Genomic DNA, 26,068 nt, shown 5'->3' with positions numbered 1-26,068 from the left:
GTATTTTCAAGGAAACAATCATTTAAAGGGAGAAGACCACAATACCATCAAAGGTTTTAAAAGTATTTTAAGTCAACATGGGATTTTCTATTCAATTTATTTATCAACTATGGGACATTTAAGTGACTGGAGCTCAATCATAATATAATTTTTTTAATCAAATATAGAGGTCATTTAAATCAGCAAATAATGACCAATAAACTTCCACTGGTGCATGACAAATGTATTTGTCTCAACCCTGTGAACTGGGTCTGCAGTGGGGGTTTTGGTGTCTCAGCTCTGGGATCCACATGCTGCAGTAATCCAGAGAGGGTTAGGATAAAGCCTGGCTTCGCCTCACTCGCTGCCTCCTCCCAGATCAGATGAGATTAGGAAAGAGCTAAGGAGCTCTGGGGGAAGGCAGGGCTCAGAAACACTGAGGCTGAGGAGAGGAGGGACACAGCAAGGCAGGTGGGCACTCCTGCAGGAGGAGAAAGCAGGAGAGCAGAGGCAAGTTCACGACTACAGGGCTGAATGTTCTTTTTGGTGCAAATGAAGGAATATCGCTGTCGAAGAGAGTTTGGAAGCAGCTAGATAAGGTGTGTGATGAAGTAGAGAGAGTGTGTCTTGGTCTTTCTCAGGTAGTGTGTTCTTGAGTTAACTTCTTGATCTGTTTAATTTAAATCCAGTGGTCACAGGTTCAATTTTTATTAAAACAAAGGACTTTGACAGACAAAGAACAAAATAAATGCAGGTTTACTCCCTGGTAGCAGTGCATTTGGCTTGGTTGTGTATTCTAGCAAACACAGTTTGAAGTGTCTGTGGTTGGAAAACCAGTGAAAGATCATTATTGTCGCTGGACTAACAAGTGTTGCTGGTTGGTCAGTGAACCTAGGTGCACTTTAAGCCCTTCTGGTGAAGCTCCTTGCTGTCAGATGAAAAGAAGCAAGGGAGTGGAGTTAGCAGTGACAAAGACTGCAGTGCAGCAGAGTGCTACAGTACCATATTGAAGAGAAAAATGGGCAAAAAATAATTAAAAGTCTGAGATTATTTAAATAGTGAGTGTAAAATGTCTGCCTTCACACATAAAGCCCAACATGTTTTGTCAGTCTGTGAAATGATAGGAAGGAAAGGAATCTAGCACCTAATGTTAAGAGATGTTCTTGTGAACATATACTATATGATTTGTGTTAGAATTTTAATCCATTTCCTGAACCTAACTCTTAAAACTATGATGACTGAATACCACTGGGATAAAGTTGACTCTGTCTCTCTTTCGCTCTTTTTCAGCAAGCCATGCCAAACTGATACTGAAGTAACAGAGGTGACAGTGAAACTATGTGTTAAGCACTGTCTGTTGAACTCTGAACTACCTGCCTTGAACCCACTGATATTCTTCTCCGGCTGTTAGAGGAAGTCGTTTTGGCAATGGGAAGGAAGAAGATCCAGATCACCCGGATCGTGGATGAGAGGAACCGCCAGGTCAGTGTCTTTTTTTTTTTTCTTCATCTCATTTTACATCTTAGCCATCTAGTTAATGCTTAAAGCCCCTTACAGTACAGCAGCATAACCTATACAGTATTTTTGCCTTGTTGGTGACACCCCATTAGTAAAAAGTGGTCTAGGGATTCAGGGTCAGCTCTCACATTTAAGGATCCATAAAAAGAGTGCATCCCAGCCTTGTTTGTTTTCAGCACAGACTTCCTGTGCACATAAGCTTGTCCTTCTCCCTCAACTCTGTTGAATATTTCTTCAGTCTTCTGTATCACAACAAGCATCCATACAAAAGCGTACTGCATATCTCAGCTGTGACAAACAACATCTAGAGGCGTCGTTGGAATTTTTCATGTTATCTGATGTGTTGATGTGTGGCCCTTGGATCCTGCTAAGATCCCACTCTAACAATAAAGGAGTCAACAAGCTGGGTTGGAGTTGACATTTAAAAGGTAGCCCTATAGAGTTTCCTATAGAAAGATCAAATATTACGTGGATGCGCACGTATTGACAGCTTCATGAACACTTTATAAAGGGATCCTTCAAGGATCCTTCTGTGTTTCCCTTATGGTTTCAAATCAAAGAACTCCTAAAGATTCCTCTAAGCCGTTTTACTTTTGAGAGTGCCGTGGTCACAGCTGGTGGCGAGGGCAGTAATTTGGGGTTAGCTAGGTCCGGACGGCACCCTGTCATTAGCAGGGTGGGTCAGTGTTAGGGACACACAGTGGCCTTCTTTCCTCACCGTCTCCTTGCGCAGCCACACTACTGCCCACTGGAATCCCTCTCTGTCTGTCTCCTCTATATATATCACCCCCAACAGCACAACAAATACCAGCCTGTCTGGACGGAAGGCGCAGGCTCTGGAAATAGGGATGTGGCTGGAAAATAAATATCTGGGATGATGTTTATATTTGATGTTTGGTTGTCTTGGCCAGAACCTTTTTAGATAGACACTGCTTTAGCTGTCGGGTGTACATCACTGGAGCCTGCTGTATATTTAGGTTCTCGTACTCTATTTTGGGAAGTCGGTTTGTATTCTCGTTTTGTGTGTCAAGTGTTTTTAGCTCGTTGTCCTCTTTTGCCTATCTATCACACTACTACCACTATGCAGAACATGTAGTAATAACATTAGTGTAGTAGAAAGATGCACCAGAGATAAACAATTAAATGTTCTAGAAGAGGAACTAGGTAGTTCTTGTCTCATTTCACAGAAATCTATTTGCAAGTCACGCTTAAGAAGTAATGAATATAATTTCAAACATCATTTAAGTAGCAGCTGTAAAGAACCAAAAAAAAACTGCCCTTGGAAACATAGTGAGAACTGTGGCGTCTATTTTACCACTATCATCTAATCGTTACTGTAATGAAATGCAACATTTATTCAGTGACTGCTGCTGTTCCAAATGTTTCTGGCATGAGTGCAAATGTTCAGCTTCGTTGAACATGAACTTGGTTGGCCATCTAATGCAGTCTCCCTAACTGGAACATGTGATGTTACAGGAACTCTAACATCTTGGCTGAGGACACTTCACTCATCAGACATTTAAAGAAAACAACAAATTAAACTGCACTAGACACAAAATATGACATTATATCTAGAAAGAAATATACTTTTACGACCAAATAGAGACTCAATTGCTTGTTCACAGCACGTGTCTTTCTCTATCTGGCTTTCTGTGCTATTAAATATAAAAAGGCACAGCACTATCATGCATTTAATAGTACTCCCCGCGGTTCCCTGGGTAAAAGCCTTCAAGTGGGCCTGGAAGTGGAAAGTGGAGGTTCAACATATTTAACCCAACAACTGACTTGCCCAACATTGAAAAGCTATGGTTGTCCCTGTATCGGTTAACTGACTTCCAGTGATGCCCACAGTGAAGGAAGTATTTGCATTTTGTGCAGGGTTACATCAGATTGGGAAAATATTTCTGTGACAAGTGAATTCCCAGTAGTGGTGAGGTTGTGCTGTGGAAAGTAATAAGATCAAAGATGCCCAGGTACAGAAGAATGTGTTTCTTTGTTTACATCAGATGTCCATAAGAGTAGGAAGAGTGGGCAGGTGTGGGAGAAGAGTGTGTTTTTTCTACTGAGCGGATTAAATATCTCTGTAAAAAAGGCATACATGCTTGCATGAAACATCACTGTAGAAAACTGCCAGCCTGATTAGGAGATTCCCGCTCTTCCTAAATCCTCTTCCAAGTCATGTTTATAGGTTAATTTAGATTTAACCTCAGTGAATTGTTGCTTTTGGCAGAACACCACCTCAAACCTTGGGAACATTTTTTTGTCAATCAGCAGTGGATGGAGAATATATCTGCTTAGGATGCAAATCACCAAACTCCACTTCTATGTGTCAGTGGTAACAGAGGCAATTGTAGTACCTGTTATTATTTATATTTTATGTTGGTAATATTAAATAACTAAGACTCTTCCCTTCATCAACAAAGATGAAGATAAAGTGCCTTTGAGTAAGTACATGAGCTGCTAACCACTCTAGTAAACTGCTCTGTAGCCAACAGTATCTGCACAGATTGTGTTTGAGCCGCAGAGCTGTGAATGTGTGGAAATGTGAGAACACGAAGCAAGCCGCACAAGTAGCAATACACCTGACACTCCAGCATTGCTGGAAATCTTTTGAGGTGTGAGAAGAAATGAGAGTCAAAGGCAACTTATGCGATGTGTGATGACATGAGTCAGGATCTTAGAAGCCATGACAGAAGGAACGCATATCCGGATAAACACACTGACTCACTGCAAGGAGTTGATGAGCAAGTATGATCAATGTATGACCTCTGGGTTATGTGTGGGTTTATTGCGAGCTGTAAATGGTTCACTCCAAACATTTCATTTTAGCCTTCTGGTAGAGTAGCATTTTATGATTCAAGGGAACATGATTGTTATTATTTTAGATGTTACAGTACAATATAACACTGTATTTTTTAATCATATATCTCTGAGGAAGGTTTTCTGGCAGTATACAGACTTTTAAGGAATATATTATTAAAAACAAGGCCGAACTCAGTTCATAGTAATTATTAAGGGAGGTGAAACTTTACTCAGTTGCTACCACCCACTCAATGAGTGTCATTTCAGTAGAAGATAAGTTACAAGTTATTGCCTCCCTCTTTTGGGAATTCAGTGTCAAATGTTACCTGGAAAGCCCCCTCCTTCCACCTCCCCCTAGTCTCCTTTCCTGTGTGACATAGATACATTTTGAATTACGTTTCTTGTTTTTCTAGGCTACACAACTTCTGTCAGCAACTGACTGTGTGTTTCAGTGTCAGCTGATTTTGTGTCAGTAGCTCATGCTACCATGTGTTCATTGGGTCATTAGTTGTTCTGGATAAGAGCTGTAGCTAAATCCTGGAAATTAAACATCAGTATCTAGGCAAATGTGTGTCATTATTACTATCACTGCACAACAATGTGCATCCTATTACCTCAAGCTATGGTTGAAAAAGCAAATGGGGTTACTTGCTGTTAAATGGCTATTTAGATTTTGCATAATGACACCACTTTTTTGTGGGATTTTATGTGCTGAAGCATTTAAAAGTTTTGTTTCCTGCTGTGAGAATTAACTTTTCACTCCTTTTTATAACAAATATTGTTTTATTGCATTGAGAAGTTTGTATGAATGCACTTGCCTACCACCTCCCCTGTACATATCCATTTACCATTACATGTCTTCTACCATGACATCTTAATGACACTCCTAGAGGCCCAGGCTCATTATAGCCAGACTCTCCTTGTCGTTCTTCCCTCATCCATTCATGTCAGAAGACAGGCAGAGATTTGAACAAAATTAAATTGAACCTCTGTTTCTGTCTTTCTAGGTGACTTTCATGAAGAGGAAGTTCGGTCTGATGAAGAAGGCCTATGAGCTGAGTGTTCTGTGTGACTGTGAAATCGCCCTCATCATCTTCAACAGCTCCAACAAGCTGTTCCAGTATGCCAGCACCGACATGGACAAAGTCCTACTGAAATACACAGAGTACAACGAGCCACACGAGAGCAGAACCAACTCTGACATTGTAGAGGTGAGTAATTTATCCGGTAACGGTAGTCTCATGTCAAAATGTTTAGTGCTAGTGTTGTCATTGGAGAGCTTTGACCTAACAGAATATTGTCCCCACTTTTTATTTATGTACAGTCTATGTTTGCAGGGAAAATATGAACTTTCTTTTTCCCTCTTTATTTTTGGTGGGTGAAACCTATTATGCTGTTGCATAGTGTAAATAGTGTCAGTGAGTGCCAGCTAAATTCCTAAATGCAAATATGCATCACATCCAACAGCCTATTTTGTATTTGTGAAATTGTAGAAAATATATTCCTTTAGATTTTAAAGTATAATAATTGATGGTTTTTGTCATTTCGTAGTTCAGAAGAGTGGACACATGGCCTAAAGTGTTCCAATGTGACCCAAGATTTTTTTTTTCCATGTTAGTAGAGAGCACATACAAAGTCTTAGAGACAGGAGAGCACCAGCAAGAAGAAGAGAGTGAGATAGCACTTGACTTTGTCAAACATATGATTTACACTCAGGTTCTTTACTTTCCCATCAGGATTGAAAATACCTCAATATTCGTTCTGAAGATTCTGATTCTCTTAGCATCGATTTAGAGGATTAAGGTGGGAAATAATTGAAGTTTATGCTTCAGAAAGATGAATCTTTAAAAAGCATACCGGCATGTCACTAAGACTATTTGTAACATTGCAGAGGCAGGAGGGACTAGCAGGAATGTTGCTGTTGCACGTCATCAGTTTAAACTTGCACATCCTGTAAGAAAAAGTTAGATTAACTTCACTTGGCAGGTATGATATTGCTTGATGATGATACTGGCTCTGTAACAAGTCAGGCAGACATGAAGAATTACATTACTATGGACTACGCACACATTAAATGGATTTCTCATAGTTTTAAAGAAAGATTAAATTCGGCCATGTGTTCAACACAAATAGCTGAATGTTTAGTAATTAGCATCAGCAAAAAGTAAATGTATAGCAGCTGTAGGATTTGATGGTTTGTTCATTTAATGACTAAACATGTCAGGTTTGTGTGTTGAGCAGGTGTAAAGATATAATCAACATAAGAAATGACTGTAATAGGGAACATCTGCCTCATCACACAGTGTATCTTTTATTTCCTCCAACTTAGTGACTTCTAAAAGGTTGGTGTTCCAACTGATGCATATCATCTGTCTGACTGTTTATTAGGCATTAACACACACCAGTCATAGCTGGCCTCCTGGAGACAGATGTTATCAGTGATGAAATAACATCCAGCCATTCACTCGTTTTGTTGGTTCCTGCAGAGTGCTGACGCTAGTATTGTTGCATTATGGTCCCTGAGCAGCACTGTCTTGTTTCTCACAGCACGTACTCATTGCTGCTGTCATTAAAAATGAATGGTCATCGTGACTCACATTCTGACTGTTTATGTAAGCTTCTAATGTGTGTTTGCCTTGCTGAGAGTCTGAATTTATTTCTCCTCCTACACACACAGACAGACTCACAGACACACATACAGCGGTGCCGTACCAAATGCACGCTGAAAAGGAAGCTAAACTTCCTGAAGTACATGTAACTCTTGTTTATTTTTAAAAAAGGCTTCGTCTTCCTCCCAGAAGCAGAAGTTGAAATCAGTGAGAGTCCAGGCATGTTTTCCAGCCAGTTTTTGTCTTCTTTCAGAGTCCTCTATCTCACCAAAATTACAGACTTTTAACCTTCTCAAGTAAATCTAGCATTGTTTCACAAGGGAAGCAGCACAGCAAAAAGCTGCCATGGCACCGCGAAAGCCATTGGAAATAATGGGTTTTAGAGCGTGATGGTGCCGTTCTTGCGTGGGTCTGAAAGACTTTATAGGACTGTAAACCTGAAGCCAGTGACATGTATGTGAAACAGTAAAGTCTTGCCAAAGACCACAACTGTTGAATGCTTATTTATCTTCATAGATATAGTGATAGCGGTGGTAGAAGTTGTTCATATGCATCATTAATATTGTACATAATGATTCAAAATAGCATAATCCATCTATTTTACTCCCGTCAACCACAAGCAGACACCTGTGTTAGCACTGTAAGCCATTAGTCAGGCTTGATTTGCCTGCTCTGGGCCCTTATTTGTTTTTTGCCACAAATGTCACGCAAACAGACAAGGTAGTTAAAACAAAGCCTGGAAAGTGAGAGGTTGTTCTTTTACATATCGGTCAGTCCATTTGCAACATTGAGCATGGAATTTGACTATGTGTAAAGTAATAACCTACTGGCTGCAACAGACTTCACATATCAGGAGGGACTGGCAGAAAGCTTCTTTGGATTCATTGTGTTTGTTTTTGTCGTTTGTTTTCTATGCTGATGATTATCTCAATGGCACAAGCACACAAACAGCTCATACATTTCTTTGTCACACAGAGGTAGTCCGCATGAGTATTATCATATCCAGTATTTCTGTACATTGTTTGGTTTGATTTCTTTTAGAGTTAGATTCACATTTGAAGTCACCCCAAGTACATAAGGTTTGACTGTTCCCAGGGAGATTGACCATTTGTGTTTACATTATTAAATTTTTTATTATTACATTAAGTTTGTATTTTACTCCAAAGCTAGAAAGCAAGGTTAAATAACTTACATGCACCTAATGGAAGCAAGTTAGCTTAATGTGTCATTGCCATCGCAGTTATTCCCACCAGGCATTTGTTACTTCAAATTCAGTTAATTAATTTAATTTCGCCTTTAAAGAAGTCTTTTAAAATAAAACACGCTAGATCTATTTCAATATAGCAGAGATAAAAGTGTAATATCAGCCTAAAATGACGGTAGAAGCTAATGACGATAGCCTGCCAGCTAAAACATCTACAATTTTAACTGGTCAGTTTATCTCACTGACAGATTACCTTTGTCATAATAATGAGACAGGTTTGTGTGCAGCAGAGTTGAGTTTCAACAACAACATAGCAGCCGTCCAAAGTATGCAATGCAGTAATTCCAGCCTGCAGACCCCAGAGATGAATGCGGACCGCAACAGAAAGTGTAAACTACAGTACCCTGAAAACTGACACTATGGCATACAGCAGAGCAGTTGATTTGGTTAAATTCGAGTTAAGTATGATAAGATGCCTCATAAAAAACAATCTGTTTCTGAACCTTTGTGGACTGGCCTTTGAAAGTGTGTGAGCTGAGCTTATCTGCCAGAGATGTGTCAAATCACATCTCAAACACTCCGGTGCCTGCCCTATTCTTAGCCTACAGGGCAGCCACCCAACTGGAAAAGACTCACTCCGGGGAAAGAGGGGCCTTATTTTATCTTTGATGCAGCCCCAACAGCAACAAGACATCACCCGCACATGTTAAGATGCTTAACGGTGCAGCTCGTGCCTTGTGGTGGCAACGATCCACATGCCTCTGGAGATCCACTAAAGCCGACTTTGACATTTGAGATGATAAGGAGACACACGCCCTCAGATCCTCTAACAGACACTTTAAGATAGTCGTCGGTGCCCAGACATGATGTAGTGGTTTAAATCAGCATCTGTGGAGCCACATATAGCCCAGTGTAGCTTGGACCAAATGCCAATAGACCCTTCTCTCCTGGGTCTATGCTGTGCCCTTTTACTCCCCACTGTCCATTCTCTAATGAACACAACTCGTCTCATAGGAGCTGGAACTTGCATTTAAAGATAAACCGTGAAGCTTCTTGAGAATGGTGTCAAACATTTAAAGAAGCTGGAGTGAACACATGATTGGTAACAGCTGTCAGAAAGGTCAAGCAGAGTTTACACCTGATTCAGAGAACAGACTTAGGTCATAATGTGGCTCATTTCTCCTCACGTCATTAAGAATGATTGCTGAGTCATTATATGTTGTATATCATTGCCAGAGTCTGTTGTGACCTCATGAAACTGTACAACCACAAACCAGAGACCAAAGCATTCAGAGGATATATTAATAGCAATTTGCAGAAGAGAAATGCCATTCAGTGGATAAAACATAATTTCTGAAGTAACAGCAACGGCATGAAACTTCTATGGTGTTCCTCAAGGTACTGGTGTAGTATTTTGGAGAATTGGGGGATTTTTATCAAGTTTCAAGTGATCTAAAATAGTAACATTTTACACCTATCAACCTGCCAAAAAAACTGCTGCAACATAACTGAACATGGGAATGGCTATCATACACTTCATTCATGATGTGCTAAGTCTTTATATATCTTTATGACTAAATCTAAAAATCTAATCAAATATTTGAATAGGTGCTTATATGAAAAACAATGTTTATCACACATTTATGACTAGAACAACTTGACACACAATGCTGAATGCCTTTTCAAATGAATCTTCCGGTTCTCATCTTTCAGATGATGTATACCACTTCTGTATGCCCCGCCTTAAAAAAAACCCCCAAAAATATGTTTATTATAGGGAGTGGTGGAGTGACAAATCTGTAGAAACATGTTTGTGTCTCTCCTGGTTTTTGATGGCTGAAAATAATGCAGTACAGTATCTTTCTAAACAATTGTTGCTGGTGATGGAGTTAAAGTTTTTGGAAAAGTTTAGCAAAAAATGTAAATGTGCAAGTTTGTGTTGCATTGTCTCGTTTCACGTTTTTCCTCTCCCATGTGTATCTGGGACATTTAGTTACAGAATTTTTAAATCAGTGATGGATAATTCTTATGCCACTTTGTGTCATTTTGAGTGATAATAAATAATTGCTGGAACTGCTACAAGGTCACTCACATAATGTACCATTGTATACCATCCCATAATTCTGACATACTTGTTAAACAAAGGGTACACCGAACAAACTCAGATTTAAACAGGCCAGCATGATGTTCACTGGAGTGTGGAAATAAGCAGCCACTGAGTTGAGCGTGAATTGAGCGTGTGCCTTCTTAAGTGGTCACCAGTTGTTAAAATGTAGTTTCAGGCCTGTGGTGAAAATAGACTGTTGAGTGTGTTTAAAGATCATAGTAACTACCAGTGTCTGAGAATGTAGAGGACATGTGGTGGACAGACAGTCAGCTGGCTGGTGTGATGGTCTGTCAGTAGGTCCTTTTCACGCTATGACGTGTAATATAATGAGCAGCAGAGATGAGATGATGGATACCAGAGAGGTGATGTCATCATCCAGGCTCACATGATGTCAGTATGATTTGATTTTTTACAGTTACTCCTCCTGCAAAGTCCAGGTGCTGTAAATTAACATCCAGCAATTCATCCATCCATGTTTTAAACAAACGATCTGAACCTAATGCTCCTAAACCACCTGAACAATACCACATTTCTTGCTTTCACAATGATGCATTAAAAAATTTGAATATTTGAAATGTTACATCACAAATTGCATAACTATATGAAAGGTCTTGAAAGGTCTCTGCAGTTTCCCTCAGCTCTGTGCAGTGTTTCAGTGTAATTTGGCTTATTGTTTTGGTTTTATGGACTATAACTTTACTGTTTTGGGTCACTCTCATTGTTTCCTGCTGCAGCAGGCAGCTGTTTCCAGCAAAAAAGCCCTAAAAGCCCCACTCTATACTGCCCAACACCAAAGGACAGACATTTTATCAACTAAAGAGTTACATATTTCCCTCAAGACCCAAAACAGAGCTAAAAAATAGTGACCTTTGACAATCTCAGCATTCTCCGTCTAATGCACTTCACCAACTAACTTCTTGGAACTTACCAGCTTACATATCTTTCTATAATTAATCAACAGTATGTTATAAAACACGGTGAACAATATACAGTATATCAGAAATAAAAATAAGAGCTGTGATGCTTTCATGCTTAAAAACTGAAGATCTTATAGCTTGTAATGCATATAATATGCTTGCGTTGTTAGAGAAGGGGTTATCAAACAGTGTTTATACGTTAAAAGATTTATGGTAAGTTACAACAGGAGATAGAAATAATTAATCTATGATCGGAATTGATCCAAGGGTGTAAATGTTAAGAGAGGAAGTAACAAGTTGTAAGAAGAAACTCTTCATATTTTGATATGATAATTTCTGAATTTTTACTAGAGTCATTGTGGTTTGAGGTTTGACATAAATCTGTTGTCCTTAATGGAGATACTGACTCTTTTAATGTCACAAGTTTCAGTTCCACATCCTACTTCCACCAAGTGTGTATTTTTATCTGTAACAGAAACAGTAACACTATAATTCTAATTATAGTTTATGATTGATGATACATTATACACCTCTATTTGAGACCTTTACTGCTAGTCCTGTAATTACAAGTTCATGGCTAACCTTAAGCCTTGTCTAAATGTAAATCAAACCTGAGCTGATGTTGACAAGTTTCTTCCCTCCTTAAAGCAGCATTGTCTCCACTAGGACTGCCTTTCTGCAGCACTGTGGATATTTGTCTAAGCTGTACTGCTGACAGTAATGTGATCCTCTACAGAGAGAAAAGTTTGTGCTTATGAATCTTATTTGACAGCTGTATCTCTCTGGTGTTCAGGGATGCATTAGCCAACTGCCTTTTATTTCCCTGTCTATCTATTCACCCTAAACCGCCATAAACACCCAACAAAACCCAAAGTTGTTTCAGGCTCGCTATAAAAATATCTGCTTACTCCAGCCCATTGTGTTTAAAAGGCTGGTGTGAATATAGATGAGTAAGCCTGTGATGTGGAGCGGCGTGTCTCTAGAGGAGGACTACTGTTAATGTCTGTACTACTCAGACCAGCTTTTTGTCTGTCACGCTGCTTCAGAGTTCATAAAGGCAGACTCTGTCAGACACTCAGGAGTAGAATAATGTACGCTCTGTATAGGCTGATGATATTTAGTGAAAGCAATGAATGCAGCGTCTCAGCTACTGGTCACGCAAAACATGAACACATTCCTCAAAGTAGACATCAATTCTACGTTGAACTGGTAAGGGTGATTCACAAAATACTGAATATGATTAGCCTCAGATCTGTAAGAATAATCAAGTGGGTGGTTCAGTGTCTTAAGAGCATTTGACCATTTGACTTAGCTGTAGATCAGAGTTTACTTCTTACTGTGTTGGTACAGTTAGCCAGAGGATATTAACTCATAGACTCATAGCACACTGAGCAACCAAGTTTTTTTTACAGATGGATTATTTTCTATTAGTTTATTACCTTCCTAACCATGCTTGATTACCTTGATGAATGACTGTTGTATTGATGGTGAGTCAAGAGCTGAAGCTTGACGTAGTTGATGAAAAATTATGCAATTACTGCACTTTAACTACCAAGCAACGTTTCTGGTCTTTGACTGCTGTTAATGGATCCTCCAGAGCGACATATAGATACTTAAAAACTTGATGAGCAGGTGAATTAAACCAACAATCGGTACATGAAAAGAAGAAGCAAAACAGTTAGCCAAATGGAAATGTCTGGAAACCCATCCTACCTTAACATTATTCTAAAGAAAACAGAAGTAATAGAGCAAACACTTTAAAACAATGTTTTTGCAAGGTTATTAACGGATTAGAGGCACTTCCCCATTCTTACTTTACTGAGAAGAACATTTAAGAACTCAGAACCAGGATTTCATTTACAGACTTGCAGACATGTAAACATGGCCTCAGAGTATCTAATGTGAACCTCTTGGGAATCAATATTTGGTTTCTAGTCATGTAAGTGGTTGGCTGTCCTTCCTGCTCTTTAACCATATATTAGATAGGTAGCAAACAGAACCATACACATCCTGTGTTCTGTAATACCTCAGCCTGTGACATGGACAAATGTCATTATAATAATGAATTATATATATTGTGTGTGTATGTATATATGTGTGTGTGTGTGTGTGTGTTTTAAATTTAAAGTGTTCAGCCTCAGCTTGAGTCTATTAACATTTGTGATATGCTTATTGTATTTGTATTTTACTTCTTCAACAAACTTATTTGTGAGAAAAGCACTGAGTTGCATTTTAAGGCTGTGTGTGTTCTGTAAATTGTAATTTGTAATTGGACATCATGGTTGTATTGAAGGACTTTTCCATTCGGAAGAATCAAAAACATAGATCAGGGGTTGGCAAATAAGTTTGGACCCGGGCCAGTTTTTTTTGGGGGGGGGGGTTCTATCTTTTTCTATTATATTAAAAATAAACTTTATTTAACTTTAGAAATGCATTTCATTTAATTTAAAACATTAATTTGCTTCTATGTGCTGTTATTACGCCCACTGCGTCTGTCATGAAACAGGCAACCTGCCCTAGCAACCTGCCGTAACTAATGTATACAGCAGCACAGATCTGCCGCTGATGTGCATTCACATTCATATTTGATATTTGAGCCGACCTTGTTTGGTTTTGTTTTTTTATTTATTTAATGAAACATATTTGTCCGTTGCAAGAGGGACACGGGACACTTTTATTTTCCACAGGTTACAGCGCACGCACGTGCCAATTAGTGTTCCGACCTGTGCGTCAAATAAAGAGGCTGCGAGGATGTTCTGGCTGCTGTCACGTTACTTATCAGCTACTTTTCAATAAATGTTGTGAAATCTGTGGAATTGTTGTATTTTTGACAGGAAACATGAGGTTTAAAAGATATATTTAAATATATATATATATATATTTTAAAATAAATCAACGTCATCTAGCGGGCCAGATATAATTGATGGCGGGCCAGTTTTGGCCCGCGGGCCGCTAATTGCCGACCCCTGACATAGATATTCAAATCATTTGTAACAAACTGGTTTATTGTTATTTATGACGTGCTCTCTGCTCTCACTGAGACAATGTGGGTTTATTATAGATGTCCCACTGTAACTGTGGCAAAGATCTGTTGATGTCTCTCTAAACGTGATGCCTCTCCCTTGTGTTTATTTCATTCACAGGCCCTAAACAAGAAGGAGCACAGAGGCTGCGATAGCCCCGATGCTGATGCCTCCTATGTCCTCACCCCGAATACTGAGGAGAAATACAAGAAGATTAATGAAGAGTTTGACAACATGATGAAGAGTCATAAAATTGTAAGTTGTAGTTTATTGTCTCTTTTCATTAGCTCAATTTTTCTTCACATGTATGATACAGTTTGATGATCCAGTCACCCTCTCCAGTCCACAGTTCTTCCACAGCAGAACTTCATGCATGTAACACCAGGCAGCATGTCATACAGCTCCAGCGCAGGAGGAGGAGGTGGAGGAGCGACCTCCCAAGCTCTAGCTGCAGCCACGGCAGCTCTGGCTGACAGTGGGATCCTCTCATCACCTCACACACACCTCCACAGAAACATAAACTCTCCACAGAGACCTCCCAGCACTGGAAACGCAGGTGTGTGTGTGTGTATGTGTGTGCTTTATCAGTGTCAGGCTTAAAATTATCAGAGAATATACAACGGTGTTGAAAAAGCACAAATTAGGCAAATGGCAGGCAAATGAGACTGATGATGATTGGGAAAACCAGCAGAACTAGTTATGGGTTGATGGGTTGACATGGATAGATGTCAGTGGTTACAGAAAAGAAATAACAATCCGTATGTGTTTATCCTCAGGTGGCCTGCATGGCAGCTCTGATTTGGTTCTGCAAAATGGGTCTGGATCAGTTGGTATGTATGTCTCATGAGTCATACAAACACAGTCCTGGTCTGAAAGCCAAAACGCCACATAAATATATAATTCAAATGATTGTGGGCCAAGGTAGTTCTAAACATAACAGACATTTTTAATATTGATCATTAGAGGTCCTGTGTGTAGCATGTAGCAGCATCTAGTGGCGATTGCAACCAACTAAATACCACTCGCTTTTCCAAGCATGAGGGAGGAACTGTGTTGGCCAAGAAACAACCAAGAAAAGGCTGTTTTGTTTGCTCACCTCTCGCCATCAACTTCTTATTTAATTTTTAGAAACACAAGGAGGTGAAATATAATCGTATAATAAGTAATTCACTATAAAATGGGCATTAATGACTTAATGACTTTATGTCAGCTTTATCTTTACTGTTGGGTCTTAAACCCTTGCTACAAACTGTCCTCCTGCAGACTATGACTCCCTGTCATCTTCGTGCTCTCTCTCCCAGAGCAGCATGTCTCATATGAACTCTGCCATTATGTAATGTCAAGAGCAAGAAAAGATCAATTATTCATTATTATCTCTTGTATAATATATAGCCATACTTTCTCTGTTCTAACCTCATAACCTCCCCCTCTCTCTTTTTAAGACGTTCTAAATCTTCGAATATTTCAAAATTCAGGTGCTTTGTGCTTTCAGCTCAAAGAAAGGACACTTAAGAGGCTCTAAAAATATCCCTGGCAAAATGTTTATTTGAACAGATTGCACATACGGGGCTCCCGGTCCTTGTAGACAACCTGGCATTCAGTTCTTTAGGGAAAGAGTGGATTTTTTCACCATCACTTCTCAAACGTCCTTGTATTTCATAATTTCTGTGTTCAGTGAACGGTTTTGTGGGCTCACCTGGTGGAAGCAACTTGGGAAAGATCATACCACCCAAATCTCCTCCTCTTCCACCTCCTGGGAACAGCCTGGTCCCTACCAGCCGGAAGACAGACCTCCGAGTGGTCATCCCTCAGTCCAAAGGAATAATGCAAACACTGGTAAGTGTGAGTATGTGTGTGGTGAACATCAACATGAAAACAACCACCTTATAACCAGCTTATGAAACTTCTTTTCAAAGTGCTGCACTTCTCATCTGCTTGAGGACAACTCTTAAAAACACAGGCCGTAAGGCTGAGTTTATTAGGATCTAGAACACTACGTGTATTGTCCTTAGTTCAAAGGTTTGACGCAGGCAAGCACAGGGTAAATAGATGATGCAGATTACCACAGAACTGGTCAGCAACTTTTCATTTGTTTGACACCATCTGCACCAGATGGTTTGTGAGTTTGCAAATTAAATCATTGTGCTTTTGAAGAGGAGAGGATCTTTCTGTTCTGGACTGACAAATACTGCAAATCAATTTTGGCAAAGACTTCCCTCCCTAATCTAAAAAAAGAATTGACTTCAAGGCATGATTTGTCAGTACCACACCTAGTTTACTCTTCATCATCCATAGTGCCTTTCAGTGGAGTCTCCAGTTTTTCAGTTTCACATTTTAGCACTCTGGAAAACATCACTGTAACTATGCCTTTCAGTTTCTTCTGTCCATGTGAGACTGATTTATTCTCAGTATTTATTAAATAAACAGCAGACTATTGCTCAAGACAACGGACCGATAACTTTCTAAACGTTCAAGGGATGACATGTTTTATAACTTTGGCTCTGGCATTTTAAAACTAGTTTTGGTAGACTGTGAAGCCAGAACAGCAAAGGTTGAGGTCACCACTGGCAAACACAAGACGTCCTGTCTTGTGTATTATCGTCTTTATTATGGAAGACTTTAGGTACCATCTAAACCCCATAAGGCCTACAAATATTTCAAGTACGCTGCCAACTCATCCACTTCGTTGGAAAGGGAGAGCAGATTCTCTGTGGAAGTGCAAGACAGATTTAGACACAGTACCACTGGAGCTCAAATGCAGAAATAATATGCTGTTACATTCTACAGTACTTACATCTCAAACTGTACGCAGTAGAAGTTTGGGTTGTGTGCAGAAGGACTCTTCAGAGCTTCTTGTGCCTGTCTTTCGTCCTTCATATTGTAAATTCAGCATCTGTGCTGTGTTATTGAAGTTATTGATTTGCCCTCAACTCCCTTACTGTTGCCCTTCCCTCCCACACTATGCTCAAACATGATGTAACGATTAGCAAGCAATGGAAACTGAGACTTTTTTCTTTCTTTTTTATGGTGACCAGGCGGCTCCAATATTCTGCTGGCTGTGGGATCCAGCAGATTTTCACATTTTGCAGTGATACATCAGAAAGATGTCTCCTGTTATGAACAAAAATGTGAAGTCCAGCCTTTTGGATCTGTTAATATTTCAATACTTTAATTTAACAAAAACATTATTTCGTGAATATAAGGAGAGTGGTTTGTTGTTGTTACAGACAATAAGGTTATCTTTAAAACCTTTTACTGAGAGGGATTGTCATTGATGAAATACTGTCCGACTAAATTGGAGCTGGAGAAATGACTAATGATCACCCTTGTGACAGTCCCGAAACACATAGCCTCTCCCGAAATGAGTAAATCACTACCATTTCTTGTCATCCTGTTCTTACTTATTTGCTTATCAGTGGATGATAAATAATTAATTTCCATCATGTTTGCAGCAGCAGTTAATGTGATCTTTTTCAGTTGTCTGAGAGTGTTAAATGCCTTTTATGGGTTGACACTGACGTGCAGTTAAAAAATTGCAGCAAAAACCATAAACAATAGCATGCCAATAATGTTTAAACCAGCAGAAGAGGATTGTAGTTGCTCAGATGACGACGTGTTTGTTTTTGCTTTTCATTCACTGCAGTAAAAAGATGTTGAGTTGTGGTCAGACAGCAGCTTCTTCGTTTGATCATTTTGAAACTGCCTTTCACTTCCTCTTCTGTGCATCTAGTATGCGTGCATGTCAATGTAAACAGTATGCTTTGTGTGTTTTGCACAAACAGACAAGAACAACTCTCTAGGGTTTTTCTTAAGTTTCTCTAAAGCAATATGCTTAAAAAAACCTAAGCAGCTCTGTTTTTCTTCACAGGCCACATTTGTTTGCCATCATTGTTACATGTCAGCTTGAATGGCTTTTGTTGCTCATAGCGACTAGAATACCACCGATAACACAGGGAAAGAGGAAGGAAACCCAATACAACACTCCAGGCAGTCACACTGGGTTAGCTCTGATGATATGTTAGTTCTAGGCATGTATCGGTTGGTTAACCCACTGTGTGTGTGTGTGTGTGTGTGTGTGTGTGTGTGTGTGTGTGTGTGCGTTTAGCAGTGAATGACTTCATTTAGGGTGATGTCATGGCTGACATTATCAAGCTGGAATGCCAACACCCAGAGAAGAACAGCAGAAAACTTTTAATTACTCTTAGAAATGTGTCAAATTTAAGAGCCACCAGTTTGATTACGAGCAGCTTTACCAGCCAGGCATAAAATGTGCCAAACCAACTTGAAGAATGAATTGCCTGCTGGGAGTTAGCGGGGTTTTTTTTGTTGTTTTTTTTGATTAATTGAGAATTGTAAATTAACACTGAGGTTGTAGCGACAGACCTGATTACGATTCCTTAACAAGACTGTGATCATTTTAAATGCAAAAACACTTAATCTTGTGAAATAGCTGAAAACTGAACCAAGTAATTTAGAGGATAAGAAGTATTTTCAGTAAAAGTGAGGACTCTCAGGTCTTTGTTTTAAAAACTGATTTACAGCTGAAGACATTGGTGATTCTGGTTGATCTTTAGAAATGCAAAACATCAGTCAACGGTGTTTTTCTGAGCAGGTTCAGGCATTCTCTCTGGACGTTGTAGGGATTCTTGGAAATGTAGGAAATGAGTTAGTAAAGGATGAGTAGATGTGGCAAGTTAATAAAATAAAAAAAAATGTATACTGACATCATGTGGTAAAAATTAGGCATCACATGCTATATTCAGCAGCACACAGCAACTGCATTCTAAGTACAGAAAAGCAGCAGACAGAGAGAAGACAGACAGATTTTAGACTTGGCATTATGTAATGACTAAACTTAGTGACTGTGTTTCTGTTTTTATTTATTTTCAGAGTAACCAGAGGCTAAGCGCCAGCCAGTCCAGCCAGCCTCTGTCCACCCCAGTGGTCTCCGTCACCACACCCAGTCTGCCTCACCAGAGTCTGGTCTACTCTGGCATCAGCTCTGCCTACAATAACGGTACCTGATGATTATTAGTACTGTATTGCTGTTGTTAGCGTAAACACTGAGAGGCCAGATTATGGCTAAAAAAAGACATTTAAATGTTGCAGTTTTTATTTATTTATGTGGCATTTAATGGATTCAAATGAGAGAACAGGACAAGTGGGATAAAACATTAATGATAAACAGTATATCTCATGCAAAGAATTCGACAGGACTGTGAGCTCAGATGGTTCAGACATTATGAACATAGGTTAAACTATACAAAGATAATCACTATCTATATAAATGATGAGTTAGATGTTTTTTTTAATCCAAAAAGATCACCAAATGTCATCCATTATATATCCTTAGAGTGTCACTCTTTCTGCGATTGAGGAGCCTCTGTGCATTTCTTTAGTTCTTTAGTGAAAGTGAAACAGTTTCAGGTGGTTTAGCACCTCATTGTGGGAAAGTGAGCAAAGTTTCAACGATGTTTTCTAGACTGATACTGAAGTTGTATGAAGGATTGACTTAATGTATCAGTCTAACACGTTTTGTGTGCTACTATTTCTCTTTGTCAGATTATTCCCTGAACAGTGCAGAGCTGTCGGGTTTCAGCTCCTCTGCAGGTCCATCTCTGGGCTCCATGGTGGCATGGCAACATCACCAGCTGAGCTCACTGGGGTAAATACCTTGACAGTTAACCCTTCTCTCTCCATAAAATGTTTTACATTTTTGTGAGTTGTTAACAAAGTTTGATACTTGATGTCTTTATTTACACTACTCTAAAAAATCACTTGAAATGTGCAGGGTACAGAACAGGTAATATTTGCAGGAGAGGATACTTTTTGAGATTTGATTTGGTCATGAAGAAAAAGGCCATCGACTTAAGTAATAAGCCTGACATATGCAAGAAAAGTATGTGAGACTATGTTAAGTGGCTACTGTGGTCACAAATGACACAGTTGGATAATAGTAAATGTTAGTAAAGTTTAGTGAAACAGTTAAAAATAGAGATAAGTTATATTTCATGTAATAATACGAATAATTGTGGTGAAGTGGATACAGTAAAGTAAGCTTAAGTAAAGTACAAGTCCAGCAAATTCAAGGCTAACAATTATTTTCATTATTGATTAATCAGTTCGTTTTTAATTTTTTTTTAGAAGATGACTGAAAATGATTAATTGATTATTAAAATATTGGCAATTATTTTAAACAAATACCTTAACTTATGTTATAAATGTATAATTGTACCTACATCAGTACTTATATACAGTGATTGAGTAAATGCATCACAGGACAAGCTTCAGTAGCCCACAAGAGAAAAGTTATCTTTTTCATTTCACCACCAGGTGGCGCCTTCACACCGCAGACACCATTATAAAACCACCTCCTCTCTCCCTCTGTCTGCAGGTCGGGGAACTCCAATCTCTCCATCAACACCAACCATAACGTCAACATCAAAGCCGAGCCGATCTCCCCACCCCGCGACCACCTCAGCCAATCAGGGTACATGACCCAGCCTCACGTCCCTCCTCACCATCATCACTCCTCCACCTCTTCATCCACCAGAGCGGAGATGGGGAGGTCTCCTGCAGACAGCATCACCTCCTCCTGCAGCTCCCACGAAGGGGGCAGTGACCGGGAAGAGCAGCAGAGGCTGGACTTCCACTCGCTCCCTGTGAGCCGGTCAGAGAGTCCGACAGTCAAGCGAATGCGAATGGACAGCTGGGTAACATAAATCTCACAGTCATGTGACGATACAACACCAGGGCAAACACAGGAAGGACACTGTTATGCAAATGAAATGTGGATTTTATTGATGTGTTATTTTTTGTTAAGCTATCTCTGTTTGGTTGGTTGGTTGGTTGTTTGTTTTTTGTTGTTTTGGTGGTCAGACTTTTGAAAAGGGATCTGTCAGGATCATCTCAACTTTTAGAAAGATCTGCAGTGGTACTTAAAACATTTTAAAATATAAACCATTTAAGCATCGCAGACTGATAATGTGGGTCCAATTGCAGTACAATCATGTCATTTTCTTATCCAGTGGGATGCAGTTCAGTACACAGAGGTGAAGCACCTCTGGATGTCTCCCACTGGGTGTCACCAAATTCATTTTTGATCTTCTCAGGGTTTGAAGGATTGAGAGAACATGAAAGCAATACTCCCTCCACATCACCCCTGTAACTCCTCTTTATAAAAACACTTATTTATATCAGCCAAAGCAGTATGCTGTTTTTATGTTTTGTGTGTTTTTATATTGTGCACAGAATAAGACAATATTTCTTTCAGATTTAAAACTAAAAGCCATGGACACTTCGTTATGTACGTACCGAAATATGTCATTATTTGTTTTGTATATACTATCTTTAATATATATCACTTTTGGTGTAACTGTATATTGTTAATCTGTCTGTTGTATCTGCCTGGGTGAAATATGACACCTCCATCAGATTTTAAAGAGTCTATTTTTGTGGATGATTTCAGCACATTGTCCGGTTACCTTCTCATCCAGTGTCTGTTGGACAAATCTGTTTTGTGAAGCACAGCATGTGCGCAACATCTTGAACCCAGGTCTCCAAAAATATACTGACAGGCAAATGCACTCTAGACATTTTTTAATGAACGAAACAAACCTCAAAAATTGGTTTATAAAAGACAAAGATGTCAGTGGGAAAGAATGACACGTTCTAAATTTTTTTGAGTAATCTGACTAACTGACATGTTGAGGTGTGAATACGTGAGCTCATATGAGATGAAAACTGTTTTATTAATTGCAGTGGGTAATGTGTCACATTAACCACAGAACAAACACATCTAGAGGTAACTTCCTTTAGTGTGTGTGGGTATGTTTGTTTAAAGGCATAATAAGAGAAATTAAACTTAAAAGTGATTAAATTTGAGCAGAAATAAATACCCTCATGAATATTTACAGGGCCACAATGTCTTAACTAACTACGGATAGTTAACTGAAATATATAAATGCACACAACCCTGATGCTCTTGTCATGCACATGATTGTGTTGAGGAAAAGGTTTTCTGGGATTCTGTTGAACAGTTGTGACTGAGCACTAAAATGATTCATTTTGAGACAATGAAACATAGCGGTAAGTACGAGTTAGCATGTGGTGAGGGGTGCAAAAGCTGCAAGACTAACCACAGTAGTTGGGGAAGCATCACTCGTGGCCTTGAATAGAAAGATAAGAGGCAGCTTAGCAACATTTTAAAAGAAGAAAGAAAACAATTGAATTCATAAACAATTACAGAATGTTAAGGATTGGCCGCTGCATTTTGATGATACTAGGCCTTCAGTCTCGTATCTGGATACACCAGATGCAGAGGAAACCATAACAACTCAGAACTGCAGAGGAAATTACAGGGCCGAAAAGGAAAAGTTATCCATTTATAGTCAGTCTGGCTGATACAAACAGAAAAACTTGACACTGATATCATCGGTATGTACTGGGTTGGACTGTTATGACCATTAGACTACAGTGGCCTGTTAGGAAAGGACAGGAACTATGTATAGAGGATGTACTGGGCAAGTCATGAAATATGTTAGAGAACTGGAACAATAATTAATAAATGACTACAACCCATCTAAGCCATAATTAGAGTGGAGGAAGCTGAGAGTTTTATATCAGATGGCTGAGAGGTGTAATATCACTTCTGATTGGAGGAAGCCCTCGTCTTAACTGCTAGATTATGATCTATTGTGGGAAAAGATAAGAGTGTGTGGAGATTACTTGTGAGCCAAGAAAAAAAAAAGGTCACAAGATTTTGCCTTGAAGCAGCACCACTGATAAAACAAATCCCAGCACCTCACAATGTGATACCAGGTCATGGCAGTTTTAAATCTCAAATTTTGGTCAGTGATTAAAACATAAATGATATAATAATATTTAATATTTAATGCTAGGGCCCTGCTCGGTGTCTTCCTCAACTTTTTATTTTATGAAGTGCTCTGAGCTCACATTGTGGATTGCCCAGCTAACAAACTGAGCTAACAGCAGCTATAGTTTGCAGCAGTTGACTTTACTGTCCATCAGGAATCTCTGTAAATCACAGAAAACTCAAAGTTATTTAGTGTAGAAACAGGCATTGTTGTGTCTGTTTTCAAAAAATTCAAAGGCTTTGATTTGTTTTCTCTTCAAATGTACAAACTTTCAAGGACCCATGTAAGCGATGATAGATCTGTGTTGTTGAGGTGACTGAAGTAGTGACGTGTTGTTTGCGAACGAGCCGGCTCTAAGAGACGATTCTTTGTAGCAAAGAATGACAAGCAGACTGCCGTCAGGGAGCAATGAAGCTTTGGCCGCTCCTGCCCAGAAATCATGCAGGTGGAGACGGGACTTTATTTCGATGATGATGGGCACACCATGAGGGACAATCAAACTAGGATCTACCATTATGTGGACACTCCAAAAAGGCGTCGAGTGTAGTAGTACGGGCCAGGTACTCACAACAGCAACAGAGAAACTGTGAAGAACTGACAAGAAAAAAAACTGAAAAAGAAGCAGCATCTGGCTGCATTTCAATGATACTTGGAAAAAGTGAGTGCAGAGTTTGTAAAGACAAAAAAAAATTCATAAAGCATTGTATGAATAATTTCTTACTAGCACACAAACCATTCATAATTGCTAAATTAGGCTAATATAGGCGGCTAGAAGAGCCATTTGAGAGCTCTGAGGGAGGAGAGCCAAAAGAGCCGAATCTTTGAAAAGAGCTGAACTTCCCATCACTAGACTGAACATGGTTGCTTCTGCATAGCTAGAGATACAAGTTGACAACTTTATACTGTCAGTGGTGACCACTGAACCTGCCTAATGTTGAGGGCAAATTATCTGTGTCCAAAGTGTGAAACATCACATCACTTAAGTGAAGTCAGATATATTGAATTATCTTTTAGTTACTAAAAATGAAAAAAAAAAAAAAACTAGAGTTGTAAGATTTAAATGAAAAACATGTATTAAGCATTTAGTGGACTAAATTAGTATAATTATGACGGGCTCCTATTTCAGACTATTTTTACTGCCAAAGATACATCAAGAACATATATAGCCGACACAGACACTCAAATACACCGTAATACCTTTTAAAGTTGTACTAAAATACTTTAAATCTCCCTTTTTATTAACTCTTTGTGTATTTTCTAGACTTTCAAGACGTTTCTTGGGGCTTATTTCTCACAAGCGTTCAAAGGGAAGTGCTTTTATTTTGAAAGTCTGGCTGTTGCGTGTGGCTTGGTGTGTGTGGTGCTCACACAGAGTAGGAAGTTTGCTCGTACTCACGTTATCGCTGTCGAGGTCCTGAGCTGCTGGTGTCGGGGTTTTTTTTTCTTCTTGGTCCTCCTCTATGTTTAGTAGCCATGAGGTGAATGAGAAACAGCAGTTTGTAACAGTGGGAAACAGGTAAGTGTTCACTTATTGTGTACTTGTCTATGGGGACAAACAAAGCCAAGTGTAAATACCTGTAGGGGTCTTTGAGGTGGGGTTGTGGCAGGTGAGGCTCCTTCCTGCCCGGAAACGTTTCCTGAGGCGGACAGGTGAGAGGCATCTCCCATTTGAAGTTTTGCCACTTGTAACTTCGTGGGAATTTTTTATTCATGTCGACTACATCTGCGCGGAAAGAGGCTGCTGTTGAACTCCGCCTAAACATCTGGCAATACTTTATCTTTGTAACCCAGCATGTTTACATACACTGTTTTTGGCAGGACGCCGGTTCAAAAAGAGTTTTTAAGTATATTAAAGCCGTACATCAATGTGATGTTAATATCAAACAAACAAAACTTGTTTTAGTGTAAATGCTATCGAGTCCCACCTGTGCTGGAGCTGCGCATGGTGCACATATCTGCGGGGTTTGGTGTCATTTTTCACCCGGTGCGTGTCTGTCTGTTGGTCAGTGTGTGTGTTACAAGCCGAATAAAAGAGCAGCCATCAGTGAGTCAGAAGGATGCAGCATTATATGTTATTGATCTGTTGCTTCAGGCTGGATAATATTATTGGCATGATTTTTAAATGAATATTTATGTGACCTTTTTATTAAAGAGGAGTGTGTGACTCTGTAGGCAGTGTGGCTCTGTTTAAGTTAAAGGTCACTAACTCAACAAACCTTTATTTATATACTCTGGTGCAAAGGAGATCATACTCCTTAACATCTTGTTTATTAAGTCACAGCATGCAAAGATAACTATGCATGAGTGATTATGTTTTTGTGTGTTGAGTGTTTCATTCTGTAAGCTTTCTTTCCCCATATCAAACTGTGCAATAGTTACAGGAAATAACTTCTTGTGTAGTTCAGGCAGGTCTGTTATAAAACAGTTACACAACTGTGTCCACAACCTGAGAAAAAAAAACCCCTAACATATTATTTCTTTGACCAGTTTTGAAGTAGCTTATCAAATATAATTTAAGAAGATACATGGAGAATTGGTATTTAAAAATGAGAGCACATTCCCTAAATGATTATATGATCAGAATTTTTTAGAGGTAAAGATTGCACAGCATTTTTTTTTTATCTGGCAAGCCTCAGATGTCTAAAATTTAGAGGACCCACTCTGCAAATGTGCCGTCATGTTTAACAACGGATTAACCCAGTAACATTTTAAGAAGCCATCATCTGTTATTTGTATTCTCTCTGGCTTTATGTAAAAGCAGCGTCCTTCAAATCATGGTGACCTCATTTGGGAATGAAAGTGGAAATATGTGAATGTTTATTTTTATAGTCATCCGTGCATGTGTCAGCCTGCTCCTGCTCCTGTAGTAACAATGACTGAAGCTCACTGCATGCAGGATCTCATCACTTCAGGCTTAATGAAGAAAAAAAATGCACAATACAAACTTGGCCTCACTCCACATAGCTAAGGCTCGAGATTCAAAGCAGAGAAACAACACAACCAGGAAACGTCCCTGAGTGCAGCATTTATCAG

General features: G+C 39.3%; 2 protein-coding genes across 7 annotated transcripts in view; both read left to right on the top strand.

Moving 5' to 3' along the window:
* The window catches only part of LOC104919784 (myocyte-specific enhancer factor 2A), a 39,633-nt gene extending 18,032 nt beyond the window's left edge, over positions 1-21,601 (top strand). The window contains exons 3-12 of one of the 3 annotated variants that reach the window (XM_019254021.2): positions 1,270-1,303; positions 1,391-1,461; positions 5,307-5,510; positions 14,280-14,414; positions 14,502-14,715; positions 14,936-14,989; positions 15,835-15,995; positions 19,050-19,176; positions 19,722-19,824; positions 20,554-21,601. In XM_019254021.2, coding sequence (XP_019109566.2) covers positions 1,408-1,461; positions 5,307-5,510; positions 14,280-14,414; positions 14,502-14,715; positions 14,936-14,989; positions 15,835-15,995; positions 19,050-19,176; positions 19,722-19,824; positions 20,554-20,881 — 1,380 coding nt within the window. In that variant the 5' untranslated portion in view covers positions 1,270-1,303; positions 1,391-1,407 and the 3' untranslated portion in view covers positions 20,882-21,601. Of the gene's footprint in view, positions 1-1,269; positions 1,462-5,306; positions 5,511-14,279; positions 14,415-14,501; positions 14,716-14,935; positions 14,990-15,834; positions 15,996-19,049; positions 19,177-19,721; positions 19,825-20,553 lie in introns of all 3 variants that reach the window. The other 2 variants (XM_027281321.1, XM_010731871.3) reach the window with 2 other exon arrangements.
* A 2,798-nt stretch (positions 21,602-24,399) lies between these two features.
* mctp2b (multiple C2 domains, transmembrane 2b) overlaps positions 24,400-26,068 on the top strand; it is a 34,744-nt gene continuing 33,075 nt past the window's right edge. For 2 of the 4 annotated variants that reach the window (XM_019254050.2, XM_010732239.3), the window contains exon 1: positions 24,402-24,551. The gene's annotated coding sequence lies outside the window, so the exon portion shown is untranslated. Of the gene's footprint in view, positions 24,552-26,068 lie in introns of all 4 variants that reach the window. The other 2 variants (XM_027281319.1, XM_019254051.2) reach the window with 2 other exon arrangements.

This window comes from Larimichthys crocea, chromosome VIII, assembly GCF_000972845.2.
Source record: "Larimichthys crocea isolate SSNF chromosome VIII, L_crocea_2.0, whole genome shotgun sequence".
NCBI lineage: Eukaryota > Metazoa > Chordata > Actinopteri > Sciaenidae > Larimichthys > Larimichthys crocea.
This window is presented reverse-complemented; position numbering and strand designations above follow the sequence as displayed.